The sequence below is a fragment of the Drosophila mauritiana genome, chromosome 3R, assembly GCF_004382145.1.
Source record: "Drosophila mauritiana strain mau12 chromosome 3R, ASM438214v1, whole genome shotgun sequence".
NCBI lineage: Eukaryota > Metazoa > Arthropoda > Insecta > Diptera > Drosophilidae > Drosophila > Drosophila mauritiana.
Window position 1 is genome coordinate 6,219,318 of NC_046670.1, and position 20,544 is coordinate 6,239,861.

The 20,544-nt window shown below is 38.5% G+C and overlaps 1 protein-coding gene across 24 annotated transcripts in view; it reads right to left on the reverse strand.

The window, feature by feature from the left end:
• Nucleotides 1-365: 365 nt before the first annotated feature.
• The window catches only part of LOC117144053 (heterogeneous nuclear ribonucleoprotein R), a 57,624-nt gene continuing 37,445 nt past the window's right edge, over nt 366-20,544 (reverse strand). For 3 of the 24 annotated variants that reach the window (XM_033309027.1, XM_033309029.1, XM_033309030.1), the window contains 12 exons: nt 18,362-18,480; nt 17,976-18,288; nt 17,670-17,911; nt 16,377-16,512; nt 12,979-13,112; nt 12,789-12,917; nt 12,589-12,729; nt 12,412-12,518; nt 11,862-11,980; nt 9,957-10,240; nt 7,706-7,967; nt 366-4,273 (listed from right to left, as the gene is read on the reverse strand). In XM_033309027.1, the coding sequence (XP_033164918.1) occupies nt 4,098-4,273; nt 7,706-7,967; nt 9,957-10,240; nt 11,862-11,980; nt 12,412-12,518; nt 12,589-12,729; nt 12,789-12,917; nt 12,979-13,112; nt 16,377-16,512; nt 17,670-17,911; nt 17,976-18,288; nt 18,362-18,480 (2,162 nt within the window). In that variant the 3' untranslated portion in view covers nt 366-4,097. Of the gene's footprint in view, nt 5,583-7,705; nt 7,968-9,956; nt 10,241-11,861; nt 11,981-12,411; nt 12,519-12,588; nt 12,730-12,788; nt 12,918-12,978; nt 13,113-14,977; nt 15,114-16,376; nt 16,513-17,669; nt 17,912-17,975; nt 18,289-18,361; nt 18,481-19,863; nt 20,003-20,544 lie in introns of those variants that run through there. The other 21 variants (XM_033309025.1, XM_033309024.1, XM_033309028.1 and 18 more) reach the window with 21 other exon arrangements.

Sequence of the window (20,544 nt, forward strand, 5' to 3'; positions counted from 1 at the left end):
TGTGTGCAAGTGTGCCTGAAACAGACATATATTGTCTTCATGCAAATCAAATCGAGTGCTTTGTTTTCCCTATTTTGTGTATCAAGAAGAAACAATCTTGGAAACATTCCAAAGGTATCAGATCCTTGCATCCACTGCCACTGTCCTTCATCTTTCTTTATAAACAGGCGCGCTTGATTAAGCCGATTCTTGAAATATACATGAAACGATTTAGTTTGCTGAAAAGGTTTGGAATAGGAATAATTTGGAATAGGTCGAAATGGTGTGTATATTTCAATTTACAATACAATCGTGTTTTTGATTTATTAATTTTTATTGTTTTCTTTATTTGCCAATTTTTCAAAACTTAAAACATTTTACACAAATTAATTTTAAAAATTTTTAATACGTACGCAGTCTGTTTAAAAGTAAAGTTAGATTATACACTCCTACGCCTACATATACATTATATACTCAAATATATATATTTATAGAGAAAGATATATATATTTACTGTATATATAGATTTAGTAATTATGATTAAATCTTGCCTTTGCATCATCACAATTCATGTAAAGTTTTTCATTTTTTTCGCTCAGTTTCCATGCGCAGTTTGCAATTTGTTGTCCACCTTGCTTTCTTTTCTTTCTTTCATGATTCCTCTCGACTTTAATTCTGTTTATTTATGTATATTCAGTATTGTGTTGCTTTTGTTAAAGGTTGAAATTTACACACGTATACAATTATTGTTATTGTTATTGGTATTGTATTGTTATTGTTGTTAGATGAAAGATAATTTTGCTTGCGCTCCTCTTCACAATACACAAAGATTTTAAACCAATTAAACAGCTAAACAAATTAGTTCTTTAAGTATTTAACATTAGTGATTTATGTTAGGTCGTAAAAATATTTTAAAAATTAATATTCATAGTTTAATATATATAACATACTATTGAAAACTTAAGCGCACAAACAAAACTAAATATTCAAATTAAAAACTAATTTTGCCAAACGTTTTTGCTTTCCCGAAAAATTAAAACAAAAATTACAAATTACAATATTTAACACAATTAGGGGTTTTGGGAGGTATTGGGTCAAGGGAAAGGGAGGGGCGGTTGGTCTTGCAGGAAAATTTGGGCTTCCAAAGAAATGTTTTCTAAATAACGGCACATGATTTTAGGTAAAAAATTTCGCACTCCATTTTTTCGAATCGAAATCGGTAAACTTGAACGGATTGTGTAACAATTTGCCAATTGGGTTATAGATTTAGTTTAGTTTTAGTTTACAATAGAAAAAACACATTAACAATAAAAACTTACAAATTAAATTACAAATTTAAAACAATATAAAATCAGTACAGTTATCGAATTAAACAAATCGTTAAAATTAATTATATTTATATATTTGCAATTTGAATTGGGTTCAAAGGTTTTAAGTCACCAAATGTGGAAATTTCCAGGGCGAAAAGTCGAAAATTTTGCATGCAAAAAGACGCGGCGTTGTAGAATTTTCATAATTCACTTTCTTATTAAATTAATTTATCTGCTGTGTTTGTGTGTGTTTAAGAAAAAAATGATTAAAGTTTTAAAATTACTTCTCCGTTTCTTTTTCGAAGGCAACAATCAATTGCAGTTGCGTGAAATGCTCTCTCTCAAAAAAAAAGGTAAAATATTCAAGGAAACTCGTAAGGAAACTTATCAAACATAAAAAATGGGTAAGTAGTTAATTTTAGTAATTTGTCTCTTGTTATTGTAGTTAGAAAATGGCGCACACTTCTCATCATCCCCTACAACGACAGTTTACTTTACTTTAATAATTATGTGTATATGTGTGTGTGAGTGTGTGTATGTGAGTGTTACTAAATTTAAGCTTAACTATGGTCATTTAGAATTTGTTGTATATATTCTCTTATTGTTTGCGGCTAATATTATGTATTTAAAGTTCTTTGCTGGTTGGCAAATTTTGCGCAAGTTTTAATTCATTATTTAATTCATTTCATTTTGTTTTCGTTTGTTTTACTTTTGTTTTTTACTTTAGGCAACTGTTTGGTGTGTGTGTTTTTGTGTGTCTGTGTCTGTGTAATTTAAATTTAAAAAAGTTATTGTTTTAGGCTTATGCTGAACAATGTTCATAGATACGTTTTAAAACACACGCGTCTTCATTAACTGCCAACAGTTTGTATTTTGCTTTATACTTGAGTTCAAAATTGGAAGTATTCTTTCGTTAGTTTAAAACTAATTTATATATTTTGTTTTTTACATTTATATATATTAATTAACTTTTTGCTTTACTTGAGATCTAGCAATAGCGGAAACGTAAACGACAGGGTTCTTCGTTCTTCAACCAAACAATTTTGTTGTCGAAATTTTGCAAAATAGAACAGAAAACGGGCAAGTTTGTTTCAATAATTTTCCCTATACGACGATTATAAACGTATTTTGACACGTGTGTGGCTTTAATTTTTTAGGCATGGAGCTAGTTTAAGTTTGCAAGTCAGCTTGATATATTTTTAGTTAATCCTTAGTGTTTTCTGTGTGCGTAGCCAGTTATAGATGAGTAAAGGAAAGTGGGAAAAGAGTTTAATCTGAATTGGATATTAGTTAAGAGGACTTTAATTGAATTCCTAGCTGTTTTAGGTCTTCTGCTAATTCGCACTTGAGCGTTGGCTAATTGATTTTATGGTTTTTAGTTCTCACGTGTTAATATTAAGTATGCGTTAGTGTTGTTAAAATTTATAATCAATTTACTTTAGGTTTGTTATTTTACTGGTTCGTGATGTGTGTGTGTTTTGTCTACTCCGTCATCCTAATTCGTTGCTTCGATTCGCAGACATTAGTCACATTGTGTTGATTTGCGATTTTGATCTGCCCTATCAGTTATCAGTATTATCAGTGAGTTTAGGTGTAGTTTTGTTTGTATGTGTGCAATACTTAGCTCTACGTATCGTATCTTTTGTTTACTTGCGACAGATAATTGATTTTCGAAGTTGCCTAAAACTTACGTTGTTAAAAAATAGTCGGTTTTCAAATTTATGCAGAAAGTCTTGCCAGTTGCCGTCGCCAGTCGCATTGTATAACAATGCTGGCTGCGTTTTAATTTTTGTATTTGCTTATCGTTCACATTCCATCTAATTAATAATTTGTTGTTTTTTTTTTACATTTTACTTTGTCAGTCAATGTTCCTCACTAAGCTTTGCTTTTAAACGCGCCTCTGAGCCTGATCTCGATCTCGATCTCGTCTGTCTATATGTGTTTTCAAATATGTATCTTGCTTCAGCGCTCGCAATTTTCCAGTACGCATATAAATGTAGTAAAATGTCTTCGAGTCGAATTGATTTTGAATTTGCCTGCTTTCGTATTGTTTTTCTTTTTTTCAATGTATAAAAGGGTGCTACATGCTGCTTAAGATTTAAAATCAATCTGTACGGGCTTAGACTGCTCTCTCTATATAGTTATAGATAAATATATTTTATACTTTGAAATTTTCGTATAGGTTTTGCTATATATGCTCAATTATTGTTTCAATTTCGAGTTAAAAACGGTATGAGACAAATTTTCTTATACACTTGTGAACTTTTAAAACGATTTGACTTTGGCTTATCTAAGTGGTGAGGCTGACGCTTTTTAAAAATGTCTCGGGAGAATCTGCTAAATTGTGGTTTCGCTAAATCAAAGGATTTCGTTTAAAATGCTCTGCTGCAAGGGCTATTTAGTGATTACATACAATACAATACATATACTCTACTCGACATATTTTTGTTGCTGCTATTGCTGATTTCTTGACTTGATTTATGGTTATTTTGAGGGACGAAATCTACGGCGTTCATAGCTAAAGAACTAAGTTCGAAACGAGTCTCTTTAACAATGCTTTTCAATTGTTGCTAATTGCGGTTCTTATGCCTTATATATTGTTTCTGGAAATTAAATTTATTGCTCTTAAGAACGGTTGCTATGTGTTTTTTACTATGACGCGAAGGATTCGATTCTTCTCCAGGATGTCGCTCGGAGAATATTGTTATTTCTTTTTTTTATGGCTGTAACTTCCTTGTGTGGTTGCTGTTGTTGTTGTAGTTGCCGTTAATGATGCTTTTACTGATTCAATTGGGTTGCTGTGTGGTTTTAACTCCATGCCGAAAACGTATCCATGTACCACTGTTCACCATTGGTGCCTAAAGGTTGCTGTGGTAGCGGTAAACTGCCCCAACTGCCGCCATTTCCTATTAAACCGCTCGGGTAACGTCGCTTAACATCTGCCGGATTTTGGTGACCTCCATCGAACTTACGTTTACCGACTACTGCGGTAGGTGACCGCGATCGGTTGTGGTGTTGGAATTGGCATTGGTGTGTTTGGCAGCATTCGGTTGGTTTTTGGTGTGAGTTTTGGTGTGTTGGTGTTTTTTTTTTTTTGTTGGGTTGGGTGGTGTTGTTGGGTGGTGGAGTTTTTCGAAAGAAAAAAAAGAGAAAGAGAGTTAAAAATGTTGTTAATACAAAAATGGTTCAAAGTTGTTGCTATTATTGCTTTGTTTTGGTCTTGGTTGTTTTCGGTTGGATTTAGTTCAACTGGTCTATGGTTCGAATGGGGTTTCTTGACGTTGTATTAGTTATTTTAGTAGCACAATTTGATTGATGATTTTGTCCAGGTTGATTTCGTGTCTTTTTTTCTTTTGGCTAGTAAGTAGGGGGAAGATGGTCGTTTCAGTGTTTTCCAAAAAATATCAAAGACAACACATTTGATCATTGTTCGTTTAATTTATCTCATCATTGTTTATACACATCACAAATCGGGTAATCGTGTTAACTCGACATAACGTCAGGGACTTGGGACTTGTTACATGTACAAATATATGGTGTTTGGGGTGTGTGACTATGATGTTAACATATAGTGCATATAGTGTATTTGTGTGTGTGTGTGTGAGTGTGTGGTTAACAATTACCAAACGTGTTCTTTTTGTAAGTAAAACATTGTACATGATATTATCGCCTGACACATGAAACATGGAACACTGATCACAGCTAACATGATGGGTACCGGCGATAAATGGGGCAGTGTAATAAAAGGGATCGTCCGCCAGATCCGTGGATCCCTGGTCCGGAGGAAAACAGAGCGCTGTACTTGAAAGACTTGGGGATTCTTCGTGTATCTATAAGTGGGGCTGGTCTCGACTGGGTATGCTGGTGGTCCACTCCTAGCTTGTAATTTGGAATTTTGCAAGGACTTTCGGGGACTGAACTGATCTGATCTGGCGCTAAGGATTTTGATGTTTGAGAGATGCGTGATGTGTGATGATTGATGAGTGTTCTTGAATTCGCCTCGATTGTGAATGACGAGATTCTTCGTTTGGATTTGATTTCGAAAGGAAGATGATTTGACTGGTTTGCTCTGGTTACAGAGTTTTATTCGGACTTCCGCTTGGATTTCTTGTCTTTATCTGGTCGAGACGACTTGGACTTGTGGGCATTCTTCTTGTACTTGTGTGACTTGTTTTTATGTGACCTATGGACTTTACGCTTCTTCACCGGAGAGCGACTCTTGTCGCTGTCCAAGGAGGTGGCCGATGAGCTACGCTTAATTACCCTCCATAAATGTCTTGAATGCAGCTCCAGCTAGAAACAGATTTAGGTTTTTGATTTTGATTTTGATTTTGAGAGTGTTTTGTTTTGCATTCATTTGTGTTTCTCGTTTTTTGGATTTGTTTATATATTTCTTGCTGATACAAAACAAAGCGATCGTTTGTATATGGCAATGAGCAAGTGTGTGTGTGTGAAGCATTCTTACAAAGGAACTTAATAAAAAGGAGTCTTCCTTGAGGACAAAAGTATCTACTAAATACAGCCACAAAAATGTAAAGCGTGTTCAAAACGGAAGCATGTGAACGGTGGGTGGGTGGGTGTTTGTGGTTTGGTTGGTGAAAGGGTGGAGGGGATTGGGGGTATTGGGTGGTTCGCTTCTCGAGGTCGAGGTCAGCACGCTTTTGCCAGACGGTGTTAGTCAACCCACATTTTAGTGAGGCAAAAACGTGATCTGGTTGGGGTTCTCCGCTATATGTATATAGGCAACAAATTATAACAAAAATTGATTGGTGTGAGTGTGTGTGCGTGTTGTAAACATAATACACGAATCGATTAGTATTTGTTCATACGTAAAGTAAATAAAAACGATCTCAGTTGGCATTGGATTGGTGTCACCCTGTGTATGAATATGATATGTATGAAAGGTTAACGGTGGTTATATTATACATACATATGTAGGTCATATGGGTATACAAGTGTGTAGGTTACTAAACTATTTTAATTTTTTTTTATTATGCCTTTTTTTTGGCTTTGCAAAGCATGTTGGATAATTATTAAACAAGACTCACAGTTCGATATACATAGAATCACAAAATATTATATGTATATGGTTAAAGTAATGGGCTAGAATATAAGTAATGTATAAATAAAGGTTTTATATTTAGACTTGTGCAATCGCAATCGATCAGGTCAATCTTGAAACGCGTTTCATTTGTATAAGTATATTATTTGTAACTGGTGGCGCGGGGCGAAAAAAAAGACAAAAAATTATATACACGTACGTCAAAATTTTGGAATGGATTTTTTGGATCTTTTTGGCGGGTTGGAGTCTTTCGATAGGCGGTTGGATGTGTTAGGGACAGAGCAGTGGAAGTAATCGCAAGGGAGACGTGTGCTAATCATGATTAATCAGCTCCGCCCACTCGACTCCTCCTCCTCTTCGACTCTCTATGGCGCTAAATTAGTAGGTGACAATAGATTCCATGGATTCTCTGTGCCTGGGTGGTGGGTGTGGGTGGTTGGACATAAATACTAATCGATTCATAAACGTTTACAGACATGGCTCATATATAGTTAGGTACATATTCAAGACAATATGTGTATGTAAACAATTAATCAATTTGTTATATTTGGCTTCCATATACATACATAGGCGATGTTTGTTTCAGTGTCAGTGTGCGTGTGCTTGTGTGCGTGTGTGGGGCGTGTCTAATGGGCATGGCTGTAAATTGCTGCTTACAGTTGGTTGGGAGTCAAAAAAACAAAGTCAAGGCATGCATCAAAAATCGTAGCATACATCTCAGCGCTGAGCAAGTAATGAAAATCAAAGTGAAACACAATTGTAAGCAGCAAGGGGGCACACAACTGTTAGGATGACAAGGAGACATTTAGGTAAAGTATTGAAAACTATGATTATTCGATAAGAAAGTATAAGAAAATAACCAAATGGTTTAAACTTTACAACATTTAAAACAGTCACAAATGCGATACACACGACATAAAAGTGATTTTTAAATTTTTTTTTGGAACTCGGGTAGGGGATTCACACTATTTTAAAATCTCTCGTTCGTATTTGTAGTGGTGCGCGTGATGAGTGTGTGTGTATGTGTTTGGGGGTGTGGGTGGTGTGTCGTTTGCATGTTTACATTTTACTTGGCTTTACTTATAATTGAATTGAATTTGACATTTGCAATGTATATATTCTCTCAAGTTTGACGCTGTTGTTTGGCTTGATTATGCAGATTTCATTTGGCGCAGGTTGTTGGGATTCGATTTGCTTTTGTTTTGCTTTGATTTGGATTGAATTTGAATTTGATTGGTGGTTTTTGTTGTTTGTTTTGGCTTAATTTTGGTTTTAGTTTTGTTTTTGTTGAGGTGTAGTATTTTTCTGAGATTGGGATACGAGTAGAACGTTCTTTGTGTTTTGTTGAGCTCACCTGGTAAATTTTGTAGCGGCTTGACGTGCTGGGTGCCACGAGCGCTGGGACGCGTTGGCACCACCCCACGGACCCCCCCGGTTGCTGCCGGCGCCCCCTGACCGGTGGCCCCCCGCTGAGCTACCGCCGCCGCCGCCTGTCCCGCCGCCGCTGCCGCTGCCGCCGCCTGTGGCACTGTTTGGGCCCCCAGACGACTGATGCTGCCACGTTGGCCAACGACTCTGCCACGCGGTACTGTGATTCCATGCCCACGACCAACTCCCTACACATCATTAGCATCGTCGTCATCATAGTCATCAGTATTTTCGGTCGTCGTCGTCATCATCATCATTATGGTCATTATTGCATGCATTGGTTGCGATTGTGGGATGGTGTGTGTATGTGTAGGTGTACGTGTGTGTTTTTGGTGTGTGTGTGTGGAGTGGTTGGTGGTTTGAGAGCATGTGTTTTGCATTTCCAGATTCGGATCCATTTTCCATCATTTTCGGTTATCCATCGGCCGTTGTTTTGGTTGTATTGCGTTTCGATTTGGGTTTGAATTCAGTTTTTTGGGTTTCGAGATATTTGTTCGAATAGTTGCGTTTACAATTTTCCAATAGCATTAGCATGTTTTTCATACATTATTAAATGTGTTTGTATATATATGGATCGCCAAGATAATTGTCAAATTTTGGTCATTTCAAATTTCGAATCGAACAGAAGAGTAAGCGAAATAAATAACGTTTTTGAATTGATTTTGAATTTGGAGTGTCGAATCGATGAGAATTTGGAATTTGGAGCGGTTGCGTTGTCGGAAAGGGGTCAGAAAAACGGTATTCGTTGTGGTTTTGGAATCGAAAGGTAAACGATAGATTTTGGATTTAGATTTGGTCGTTTGGTTGGTGGTTGGTTTTCGATTTGATTTGAATTTAGATTGGTGGCAGAGATAGAGTTGGCAATTTTAATGTGGGTTGGTTTTTTTTTTTTGGTTTTGACGAACATATATATAATTTTTTTTCAAGATTTGTTGTATTTTGTCATATTGTACCGAAAAACAAATAAATTGTTTGTATATAGATAAGTATATAACAAGAACACATAAAAAGAAAGAAAAGAAAAGAAAAATCGAAATAAACGCGTTAGATTCTTGGTGTAAAACTGTTTGTTTGATTGTACACATACACGATGTAGTGTATGCATATAAATGATGTATTATTTATATAGAAATTACTAGATGTATAGTAGACACTGTTCTCTGTATTCTGTGTAGACTGAGTGAGCATTTAACTAGTCAATTGGGTATTATAATATACTTATAACAACGGATCTGGGGCACAAAAGTTTGTTTTGCCTCTTGCGATTGACACAATATTCAAAAAATAACTTTACCATGTTTGTAAATTTGTTTTGTATAACGTATGTAACTAAAGTACAATAAGCGTATGCGGTTAATTGGATTAAAATTTAAAGCGTTGCGTTTCATTGGAAACAATAAATAAATGAGTAACTTAACATAAGGTGCGCAATCGTAATAAAAAGCGCTTCACTTAATTGCTAAAAAATTAATTAAAATTAAAATTAAAACGTCAGCACGCCGTGTTCAGCTCATAAATATATTATTTAAAATGGTTACTTCGGCCTGGCAATTAAAATTATAAATAATTAGGCAGGTAGGGTAGGTATACGTACAAGCAAAGCATAAGCGTAAGTTAAGCGTAATAAAGCACCGTTTGTGTTAATTTATCAATTGCGGCGTGGCACGGCGAGTCCTTAAATTATTGGATGATGGGTGTACTTCCATGGGTGTGGGTGTGGGTGTGTTAGGCGAAACAAGCAACAAATAATCCTTGTTCCGGCAATGGGCGTGCACGTGTGTCTGTGGGTCGTGTGTGGGCGTGGCATGGCTTTTGGGTGTTTTTTGGGTGAGTAGTGGGTGTTTTCATTTTTTTGGTGCAATTTGGCAGCAAGAGACGTGCAAATTTTGACTTTATAAACGAAACAAAGAGAACATATTTCGGGGAAAATAAAGTTAAAGCCAAATGATGAAGCGTTTGTTTAACAAATCAAAGTACAAAATACAAAGCAAACAGTAAACTAACTACGAAAAGGGAAAGGTAATCAGCTGAGGGCATTTAAGTATGTAAATATATCTAAATCAAAATAGACTCTACAAATCTTGTGTTTCTGTGTGCGTTGTGTTCTCGATCTGTTTTCAAATTATACACCGATTCGAAGGGAGCTAATAATCAAGTTTCGATTAGTTAAAACGCACCATAAGGCTCGGAGAAGCACTGGGACCACTGGCCGATCCTCTGGCCGATCGCTGTCCACTAGCCAGCGGTGAATTCTGGGAGCCGCCGGCCGAGAGCGGAGGCACCGTGCCGCCGGACGCACTAGCTCCTCCTCCTCCCCCGCTGGCCCCGCCGCCACCGTTCGGGTAATCATAGTAGTTGTAATCCCCATCAAAAGAGCGGTACATGTCATCGTAGTAGGACTCATTGTTGCCAAAGTACCCTTGGCGATAGTCCGAGAAACCGAAGAAGTCGTAAAAGTAGTCTAAGGGGTTTTAGGTAGGGTAGGGATGATTAGGTAGGATAATTAGGATTGGGATTTTCGAATGGAGACATTGACCCCCCTATACCTCTAGCTATCATATGCTGCCAATTGTTCACTTTGCCAATTTGCAATCGAATCGGGCGCGTACTGGGAGAACGCAACAAGATAGTCGAGGATATATATGGTTTAGTGGTATTGTCTGTGGCTGTTGGTTTGGTGGGCAGTTTGGTGGGTTGGTGGCTTGGTGGTTTGGTGGTTTAATGGTTTAGATGTCACACTAACACACGCGATCGAATCGGTACGGTATGTGGCTTAAGTAGATGAGACTTAGGGTTACTTACCGGTGATATAACATCAAACAGTATACAGGGTGCTTAACATTCGCTACACAGAGAACACAATTGCAACATTTAATTATCGTAAACAACTATGGACAACGTTTAAGGTTAAATGTCTATGTCTATATGCTTTGGTTATGGATTGAGTGTGTGTGTTCGTAATGCCCTGCACTTGCGACACAGAGAGTTCGGATCGGAGGATCGTCGGATCGTTGGAGTCCGAGATGGGTTTTAATAAAGAACAATAAAGAAAGTAAAACTGGACAACATCGATAAGGAAATAAATACGGGCATGCAAACAAACCGAGGATAGTAATTATTGTGGAAATAAACATAGCATCGACATATAACTTGCAAATGCGAGAGTATACAAATAAGAAAGAAACAACATTTACGATTAGTCAGATGGGGAAAAGTAATAGAATTCGGTGAGAAATGGTTACACTCGGTTACTTCAATTGATTGCCAATGGTTGTCGGAGATCTTAAGGTTAGTTAGTGGGTTAATCTCAATCTAGCTGGATACGTTTTCTCACTCGACTGGGACTCGAGGGCAGTGCTAAGCGTGACTTAGGGCCTTTTGCGTGAGGGTGAGAGTGAGAGTGAAAGTGGGAGTGTGCTGGCTGGTGTGTGTGTGTGTGTGGTTTCTGTTTTTGGGTGGGGGGGCGATCATACAAATGTTAGTGGATAGCGCGCGCTTTCTAAATCTTAAAGAACTTAAACGATGAGGCGAGGAGAAATTAAAACCAAGATAAACAGAGGGTAACAAAACGTTGCGTTCGATGGCAGACATGATATAGGTATATCGTTGAACTTAATTCTTAAACTGCAGACCGGATTAGTGTTAGGATCAGTAGCTGCTGCTGCTGCTGCGGCTTTTCGGTTAGAAACTCGAACTAAAGTCTAAAAACAAACCTAGAAGATACTGGATCAATATTCGATCGATACGCTATGTGTATGTGTGGTGTTAGTGGTGTGTGTGTGAGTATGTGAGTGTGCCTAAACAACTCGGCTAACTGACTACTACGAGTACGAGTACGAGAACTAAACCAAATTAACAAAAGTTATAAAGTATTTTTTCTCAATTGTGTAGAGTCCCGAAAGTGAAGGCGCCTGGGGCCTTGGCTCTCCTCCTCCTCATCATCAATATTAACATCAAATAGCAAATATCAATATCAAATAGCATAGCCATTGGCAGGCTATGCATATACATACAGAGAGACATCTAGAAACACGCATCCGACGGATGCGGCCATATTCACTTGCCAAATTTGCCAAACTTACCGTATTCGCGAGGTATCGGCGTACGCAGCGGCATGCGCGCCCCTGGGCGCATGGGCGTCAAGGACATTATGCTAGGATGTGTCGGCGACAGGTTTCTGTATGGAGACAAGGTTTCAAATCTTTACAAGGTAATCCCACACGCAGATGGCATTTCAATATATGGATTGATTTTATACGGTTTGGTTATGGTTTTTGGTTTTCGGTTTGGTTTAAATTGGTGTCGTGTGCGGGGGACAACAAAGTATTTCATTCGCGTGGCGGGCAATTGGCAATGAATGAAAGAAAGAAAGAAAACAATAACAGAAAATATAAGTATAATTAATCGACTGCTTTAAATGGTGGCGACTTGAAAAGCAAACAGACATATTCAATTTGGATTTAGCCGAAATGGAATGTCCCCCAAGGGATTGCATTAGGTGAATGCATTTGATTTTGAGTTATTTTTGGATTTTGCGCCAATCTGTGGTAATATTGGTGTTGCTGTGCTAGACAAGTTTTGAGTCAGAGCTTCTGGTGTGGAGTTTAGAAGGGAGTTGAAGGATATACATACCCCACGATCCCGGGACGCGCTTGCATCATTTGCATCATGCGGCGCTCACGAGCACGCAGAATCTCCTCCTTTTTCTTTTTGTCCGAGGGGGGTTTGGCTAGAGAGACCTGCAAAGATCGAAAGCGAATCTGTTAGATAAAGAACTTCAAGCTATATATATATTTATGCGAAACCCACCTCAATATTCGAGGCGCCGATCTCCTTGCCATTAAGGCCACGCATAGCTTCGACGGCGCTATCACGATCCTCAAAGTGTATAAAGGCATAGTCTTTAATTTTCTTAACGCGCTCCACTTTTCCGTATTGCTCAAATTGTTCCTGTTAATTGAATGTTATTAGATTGAAGCTTAGGTTTAGGTTCCCCCCAATGGTCTTACCTTCAGTTTATCCTCTGAGACGTCCTGGGTCAGATTTCGCACATAAAGAACTTTAACCTTGGACATAGTTTGCTCATCCGGCTCCTCCTGTGGATCGGCCCAGTCGACTATTATATCACATCCCCAAACCTGTTGAAAGATCTCTTATTGTTAGCAAGTTTATCCGAATGAATCGCAAATTCAGTCTTACCTTAATTCTTCCTGTGCCAAGTCTTCGTTTGGCCAAAGACGCCGCCTTGTGTGACTCGTACTCAAGAAAGCAAAAGCCGCGATTCTTTTTCTTATCATCTGGCGAACTGTATATGATTACCTCGTATAGGCCAGCTATAGGTTCAGATTCGGGATCAGGTTTATTTTTAAATAAAGAAAATATTCATTTGAGTACAGTAAATATAGACCGTGTTATCAATTCAAATGCAATATGGTTAGTTGGTTGCATATGTAAAAATCGAAACGAAAGTAATACAACAAAAAAGTATTTGTATCTGTACCGGTATTGGCAGGTGTTTGTTTGTGTGCGAGAATGTTTGAGAGCACAGGTGATAAGACACTGAGACTCGGATCGAGTATATATATATATATATATATAGGTAATTGGAAACTGGATTACATTTTGAGAGAAAACGCACAAAATTTACACGACAATCGAAGGGTGTTTCGCTATATATTTTGCCCTGTAAAGTAATGTGCTTTTCCGTAATCTGAATCTCTATATAATATGTAGAGCGAATTAGATGATTTTGAAAACCAATGCCAACAATTGCTGCTTGCTTAACTTTTTGAAATATTTTTGAATAATTGAATGCGCTAAGCTAATACATTTTTCGGTTTCGTGTATGCGAGGTTCGAGATTTAGAGAAAGTATTACAGAGAGCGGGGGAGGATATAACATTAAGTTGGATATGTAGTACGTATAGAGAGTAGTATTGCAAAATGAAACACACATTTAGAAAAACACTTAAAAACCTCTGTTGCTATTGTTGTTGTTTGTTTTTATATAGTACATGTTGCAATCAAAACAGGAAAGTAAAAAGGATATATGTATATAACCAAAAACACAACACGAAGTAGAGCACACATTGAGCTTGGATTTATTTTCGTTTGGAGTTTGTAGTTTGGAGTAATGGAAACGATAACGGGAAAACTATACACAAACATAGCCAGAGTTAGACAGATTAAGAGATAGAGAGAACGTGTGTACACTCAGATACAAAGAGAGATCGGTAGAGATATATGTAGAGAACAATAACGTAACAACGAAATATGGATATCGGATTTTGAATTTGGCTTAGTTTCTCGTCGATTCGTTTGCATCAATTGCTCGGGGAAGTAGCGCTTATGTGAGAGATAGATACAGAGATAGTTAGAGTAAAATGAGTTCATTTTTAAGGCTTGTAGTCTCCAGTCATTAAGTAAATGAATTTCATATATTCAACATGAATGGGCCAAAACATATCGATTTGAGTAGGCGAATTACTGTTTCATATTTTGGTTTTCGGTTTCTGGTTTTTGGTTTCTGGAATTTGGGGCGGGATCGTTTGTGTGCGCCGTTTATTAGCTATGTGTATGTGATATAGGTCTGCACTAAAACAAAAACTAGGTTTATTCCTTTGGTATTTCCGTTTTTTTTTCTTTCAAAAATATTCAAAATGTTTTGGTTAGCGAATTGTTGTTTAGCTACAGGTTTTCAATGTCAACAAATTGGGCACATTTAACAATCGGAACGTTAAACGAAAAAACTAAAGAACAATTAATTTTTTGTTGTATTTACTAACAGCGCTCAACGGTACAGAAAATGAGAGAATAATGAATTATGCAATCGACCAAAGGACATGGCTTTAATTTGACAAAAAGCCATGTCCTTTCATCTGGTCGGTTGTTCAAATTTTTCAATTTTGTGCGGAAGAATTTGATAATTTCATTCCTTTCGATTTTGGGGTATAGCATTTTAAAAGCGAAAATTGCAAAACAAAAATCCAATCGATACTTCTTTTTGTAGGCTTCCATGCGTTTTTCAATTCTGCAAGTATCGCCCCTAAAAACATTTATGGGATTAAGTACAATTAATTGGGGTTGGCCAATTCTGTTAGCCAATTGGGGTTGGTTTTTTTTTGGTGCTGGGCTGGTTGTTTTTGGGGTCTTTTGCTTTGTTTGTGGTTGCTGTTGCTGTTGGTTTTTGGATCACTTACGTGCATGTTTTGAAAATTCCTCAATTAATTCGTCGCGATCTCTATTCTTAGGTATATTGCCGACAAATAGCCGGTGATTGTTAAATGATATCGTAACACCAATCTTTTTGCCTGTCCGAATTTCAAAATCATTTAGCTGCAATTGTTTGAAAGTTCACACAAAACAAAAGAAAATTTTGATTTGCTATGAAAAATTTGTAATTCATTGGTACTGCGATTTGATTTTGGATTGATTTGGTATCGGGCTTGTGGTTTCAAAGGTGGAAGAATGAGTGTTCGTGTTTGATAGTAATTCTCATGGGTGGGGGGTAAAGTGTTGAATTCTATTATCTAAACTTTATTAACTTATTTTTCGGTATATTTTGTAATGCGTGCCAAATAAAAATGAATTTACTCAAAAATAACGTTGTTCTTTAGCTAAATTCCAGTTGATTTGATGTGGATTATCGGTTGTCACTACCAGTACTAGTACTTACTATGCGAAATAATTACTTCGAAATTAACAAAAAGGGCAACTCTTTGGGCTCAGTGCAGCTAGAAAGTGAAATGCGACTCGATCTTACCTTAGAAATTTCATGGGAATATCGACTTTCTAGCTGGCACACGGCGTATACTTAATATTTATAGTTTCAAGAGCCTGCTTTCCTACGGTGTGATTATTATTACAGAACATAATGGAAATTAAATTTTTGGAATGCATAACAATTTGGTAAAAAATTTAAAAATTTGAATATCTTTTTTTGGTTGGTTCTTTTTCGTAGGCAAGATTAATGACTGGAGATATTATGTAAATAAGTTAAAAAGAAATATTCTTATACGACAATTCAAGCTTGTAACGAATGGCAATGAGTCAAATGGGCGTGTCGCTGTATCTATGTGAGCATGTAATAGTATCGGTGTCGTTGTGTGAGTGTGCTATATGTATGTATATGAGGCAACATATATGTATGATTAAACTGAGAAATGCATCCGACGATGTTCGTGGATCGGTTTCTATCATGGGGGGCGGTAGCGCATTTGAAAAGAGTGTCTCGATTTTTGATTCGGGGGAGAGCACTTTTCAATTTTTAATTTTCGGGTTTCAGTTTTCCTTTCTGAAGTGTCGAGATGGCAATGGCGGATGTTTGGATGGTTGAGGTGGGGTGAATAGTTGGGATGAGTTCAAAACAAAGGCTTATAAATTAAACGGAACGGAATATAAAAAAAAGAAAACCCTACGACCCTTTCTACCTAGCCTAGTAAACTAGTCTTGCTCCCTGCAATTAGCCAATGTTCTTTGTTGGTTTAGCCAATTGGATTTTTGTTTACAATTTAGTGCCGATTGCGGAGTGGCGGATAGCAGCTCCAGTGTTGGTAATTTAAAATACAGTTTTGGTTAATTTTGTTTTTGTCAATTTACCTGTAAGTTTACCAAATTCCTCTAAAATTTCATCTTTGCCCTTTGACTTGGGAATATTGCCTACGAAAAGGCGCAGATTCGGTACGCTTATATTTATTTTTAGACACTTGCCGGGTTTTATTTCGTGATTATCGAGCTAAATTGTGGGAGGGAAGGTAAAACGATTCGTTTTAATACCAATTCAATGTTAATAATAAATAAATAATAAAATCATAACAAGTAAATAATTTTGAACTAAGGCAAATAAGGTAGATAAGAACAGGGGAAAGGGTTAAATAATAATATACGGATTTGTAAATCTTATCGTTTTCGTTACCAATTTTGAAGCGGGCCGCGTGGTCTGAATTTCAGTTGAGTGTCGGTTTGGAAATGTTAAAGGAAAAACATTTTGTTAGTGGTTAACTGGTTAGGGCAGGTGATATATGGAGGCAACGTATCTTTTGCCTCCCAATATCATGGTCTAGATTTTTGGTCATGCTCGTCTAAATAAAACCAGACAGTGAGATTTTATTGAACGTACGCTGCTAAGTTGTCTACAAAAGTTGATAGCTACATAGCTGGGCTTAGGACTAGAGAAAATTTAACTAAAAAGAAAGTAAAACAGATATAGAGACGATAAAGAGAGAGAGAGAGGGGGTAGGGGGTTGTGTGATTTATCAGGGGGAGGCCAAATCTTATATTCGAAGAGGAGAGAACTCTTTTCAAACTTGCAATTTGAACGATTTTGGGGCGCTGGAGAGATTCGTTTGCGTAAATCAAGATTACAACTCATAGGAGGCGGGACATGCATTACATAAGTTACAGAAAGATCAAGTAGAGAGAGACAGCGAGAGAGTGAGACAGATAGCGTTGCCCATAGTTCGAATTGTTTATAGCAAAGGCAGAGGTAAAGTAAGCATACGTTAAAAACTAAATGGAATTGCAGAATTTCTCATGGTCGGATCTAAAAGCGCCAAATCGGTTGTGATCAAATCGGTATTTTTTCGCTCTTGCTGTGGAGAATTTCAAATATTTGAATTTAGCTTTGGCCGCATAACTGTTCCTACTTCATCTGATGTGTATAACACGATAGTAAATATGTGGATACAATACGTTAAATATGGTATATATATAGGATATTTGTATAGGTCGTAAGAGTTAGCAATACGTAAAAACATTGAAGCGGGGGTCAACTGATTTGGGGGTCAGGGTCGGATGGGGTGGGGTTTTCATTGGGGACTGGGTTCTCAGGTGGGCTGGGCTGGGCTGGACTGGTGGTTGGTGGTATGGATGATCTGTGGTTGGCTTAAATACCTGTCGCACTGCATTGACGGCCGCTTCGCGATTTGTGAATGTGACAAATGCATAACCACGATTTGTGCCCGTCATCGGGTCCATCATGAGGCGTAGGTCCCAGATTATGCCGCAGTTCTCGAACAGCGGAATCAGTTCGTCCTCGTACATGTCCTTGGGTATCTTGCCGCAGAAAACCTCGCAACCGTTGCCTGGCACATTTCCTTCCCAATGAGGTGGCGGTCCGCCGTATTTACGCTGACCTAAGCACGGTATTAAGTAATAGTATTAGATATCAGTTTTCCAGTACTTGAAAATGTTTCTCACCTGTCGTCACATCTAATGTGTAGCCGGTGCGCTCGAGGATTTTCTTGATCTTGTCCTCGTCGGGACCTTTGACAGTTGCGGGCGCGGCCACGCCCTGTTGGCTGGCTCGACTCTTCTGGCGGTACGTCTTCATCACGCCGCATAGGTAGGCGGACTTGTTTGACACGTGCTCCAGGTTCGATTCCAGGAACTGTCCCAACACATTCAAGGCACCATCGACGGGAAACTCCTTGAGCGCATCCAGGGCGCGCTCGTCCAGCTCGGCGTGAGCCAACTTGCCAGTTTTGTAGATCTCATCCAGTTTGCCGGCGACCTAGGAGCATATGTTGCATGTGGCAAATGTTGGTGCCCGTTGTCATTTGATGTCGGGTGCTTGAAGTACTCACCTTCTTGTCCAGACCGTATTCCAGCAGCTTGGGATAGTCCTCTGTACGCTCGCCATCGCCACGGTCATCGGCTTTCTGGTTAATGTCATCTAACAGTTCGCCATTACCTTCCGCCATTTCTGCAAGTGCAACGATAATAAAATGTTAAATATATATTGAATACATATAAATATATTAATATTCTTTAAAGTTATACATTCAAGTGAGCGCCCACAAATTGTGCGACCTATAAAATCACCTTGTAGAGTTCAACGAACGCCACAAAATAGCCGCAAACAGCGACCGCTTCGAAAAAAATGGGTCGCGAGAATGTGCGAAATACGAGAAATACGAAATTGGCAACTTACGCACCGTCGCACGCACTCGCGGAATGAGATAAATGGGGAGTGCGATAAAGCAGGGAGCTTGGGAGAGAGGAGAGCAGACAACAAAGCGAGCAAGTTCATTGACTCCAAACAAATGCGAAACGCACAAATTCGCGATCCAATCCGGAAGAGCGCGCATCCGAGCACCGAAAAGTGCGTGAGGAAGGCAAGAGAAAGAGAAAGGCAAGCGAGAAGAGAAAGAGGGAGCCGCACGAAAACGTGTTGGCCAAAATGTAAACAATCGGAAAGAGGCGCGATTTGCGAATTGTGCGTGACGTGTTGCGTATACGCGATGTGTTCGGCCTGATGAACAAGAGCGATAAGCGTGACGTATTAGTTGCCATGGTAACAGCTGATGAATCTTCTTCCCGTGTTTGATGAAGCTACTGGACTTTTGCCTTGGATTAGTATTCGTAGTCTTATTGACTGAAAGTAGTAGTCTGCGTGAATCAGCCTAATACATTTATTTATGATCCGTTCCGCGGCCAAATTCAGTTGAGTCGCGGAAACAAGAGCTTCTCGCTTTCGTTGCAATTGCAGCCGCAGCTGCACTCAGGCATTTATCATAAATGAATATTTATGGCACACTCATAATGAAAATGCAAATGTTCCGCAGTTGTCAAGTGGCAAACGCTCACCTATACAAGCCGCAGCATAGAAAGCTACCTTAGCAGCCACACTATCAGCAAATGCTATTTTGATTCGCGTGAATACGTATGTATATATGCACGTATGTACATACATATAGAAAGTCGTGTGTGTTTGACGTTCAAACAAAAACGAAGCAAGCTGCAAAAATAAAAACGAGGGACCCCAACTAGCCGAGAGCGATAATTGCGTAACATGTGCAAAAAACAAAAAACAAAACAGCAATATATCAGCTAGCTCTATCGTTCAAGAATGGGAGAGCGCCAAACCAGCGATAGAGCGCGACCCACAGAAATGATGGGCAAACCCGAACATTTCTAAAATCTTTTCTGTTTGTTGCTGCTCTCTCCACTGGCATTCTGCGAATTTCGCATTATCGTTTTGCCATGCGATTCGTTTTCGCTGACATTGAAATACTTTGCGATTGATATCGGGGGCAATTGGGGCTTTGGAGCGGCAAAATAGACGAAATCGACGTGGAATACTCACTGCTGCAACTGGGAATTGGGCTGGGGGTCCTGAATGAAGACGGTGTTTTGAGGATCGTGCGGCTCAGAGCCTCGCCGCCCCCCTCGTCCTTCTGCACTTTGGAGGCTTCCATCTGGGAAAGCATCGCGAAATGCAACAATACAACAATTTAACAATTTTCAATTTCCTTAGTCGACTTGGAATTTCGATTGCATATGTGTATGAATTTGTTTTGTTTTCGCTTTTTCTTTTCTATTTTTGAAGAAAAAATCAATAGTTCCGAAACGATTCGAAAGACAGCTAAAATTTTCACAACTGAATAGAAATAAAAATCATTACGGAATGACTTTTGACAATCGCCGAGAAGGGCCAACTACGCTCCGATATTTATTAAGGGTTACCGAACCGAGCCCACTTTGTTGAGGTGACAATCCTGAAAATGGTGTGCTGCTAGTATTAAGACCACAAATTTATGACAACTGCAGTGGGGCCATCTGAATGCCATGTGCGCTATGACAACTATAACAATAAGCGGAACCAGTCAGCCAGTAACAACAAAAACATATCCCATTATCTAGGCCCCTCCAACACATAAATATGTATATATGAATGTATGAATGTGTGTATATCTAGGTTGTTGGGCGCGAAAACGCAGCGAGCTGTAAGTGGAAAGTGTTAGCGACAACCGCAGGGAAGCCCACA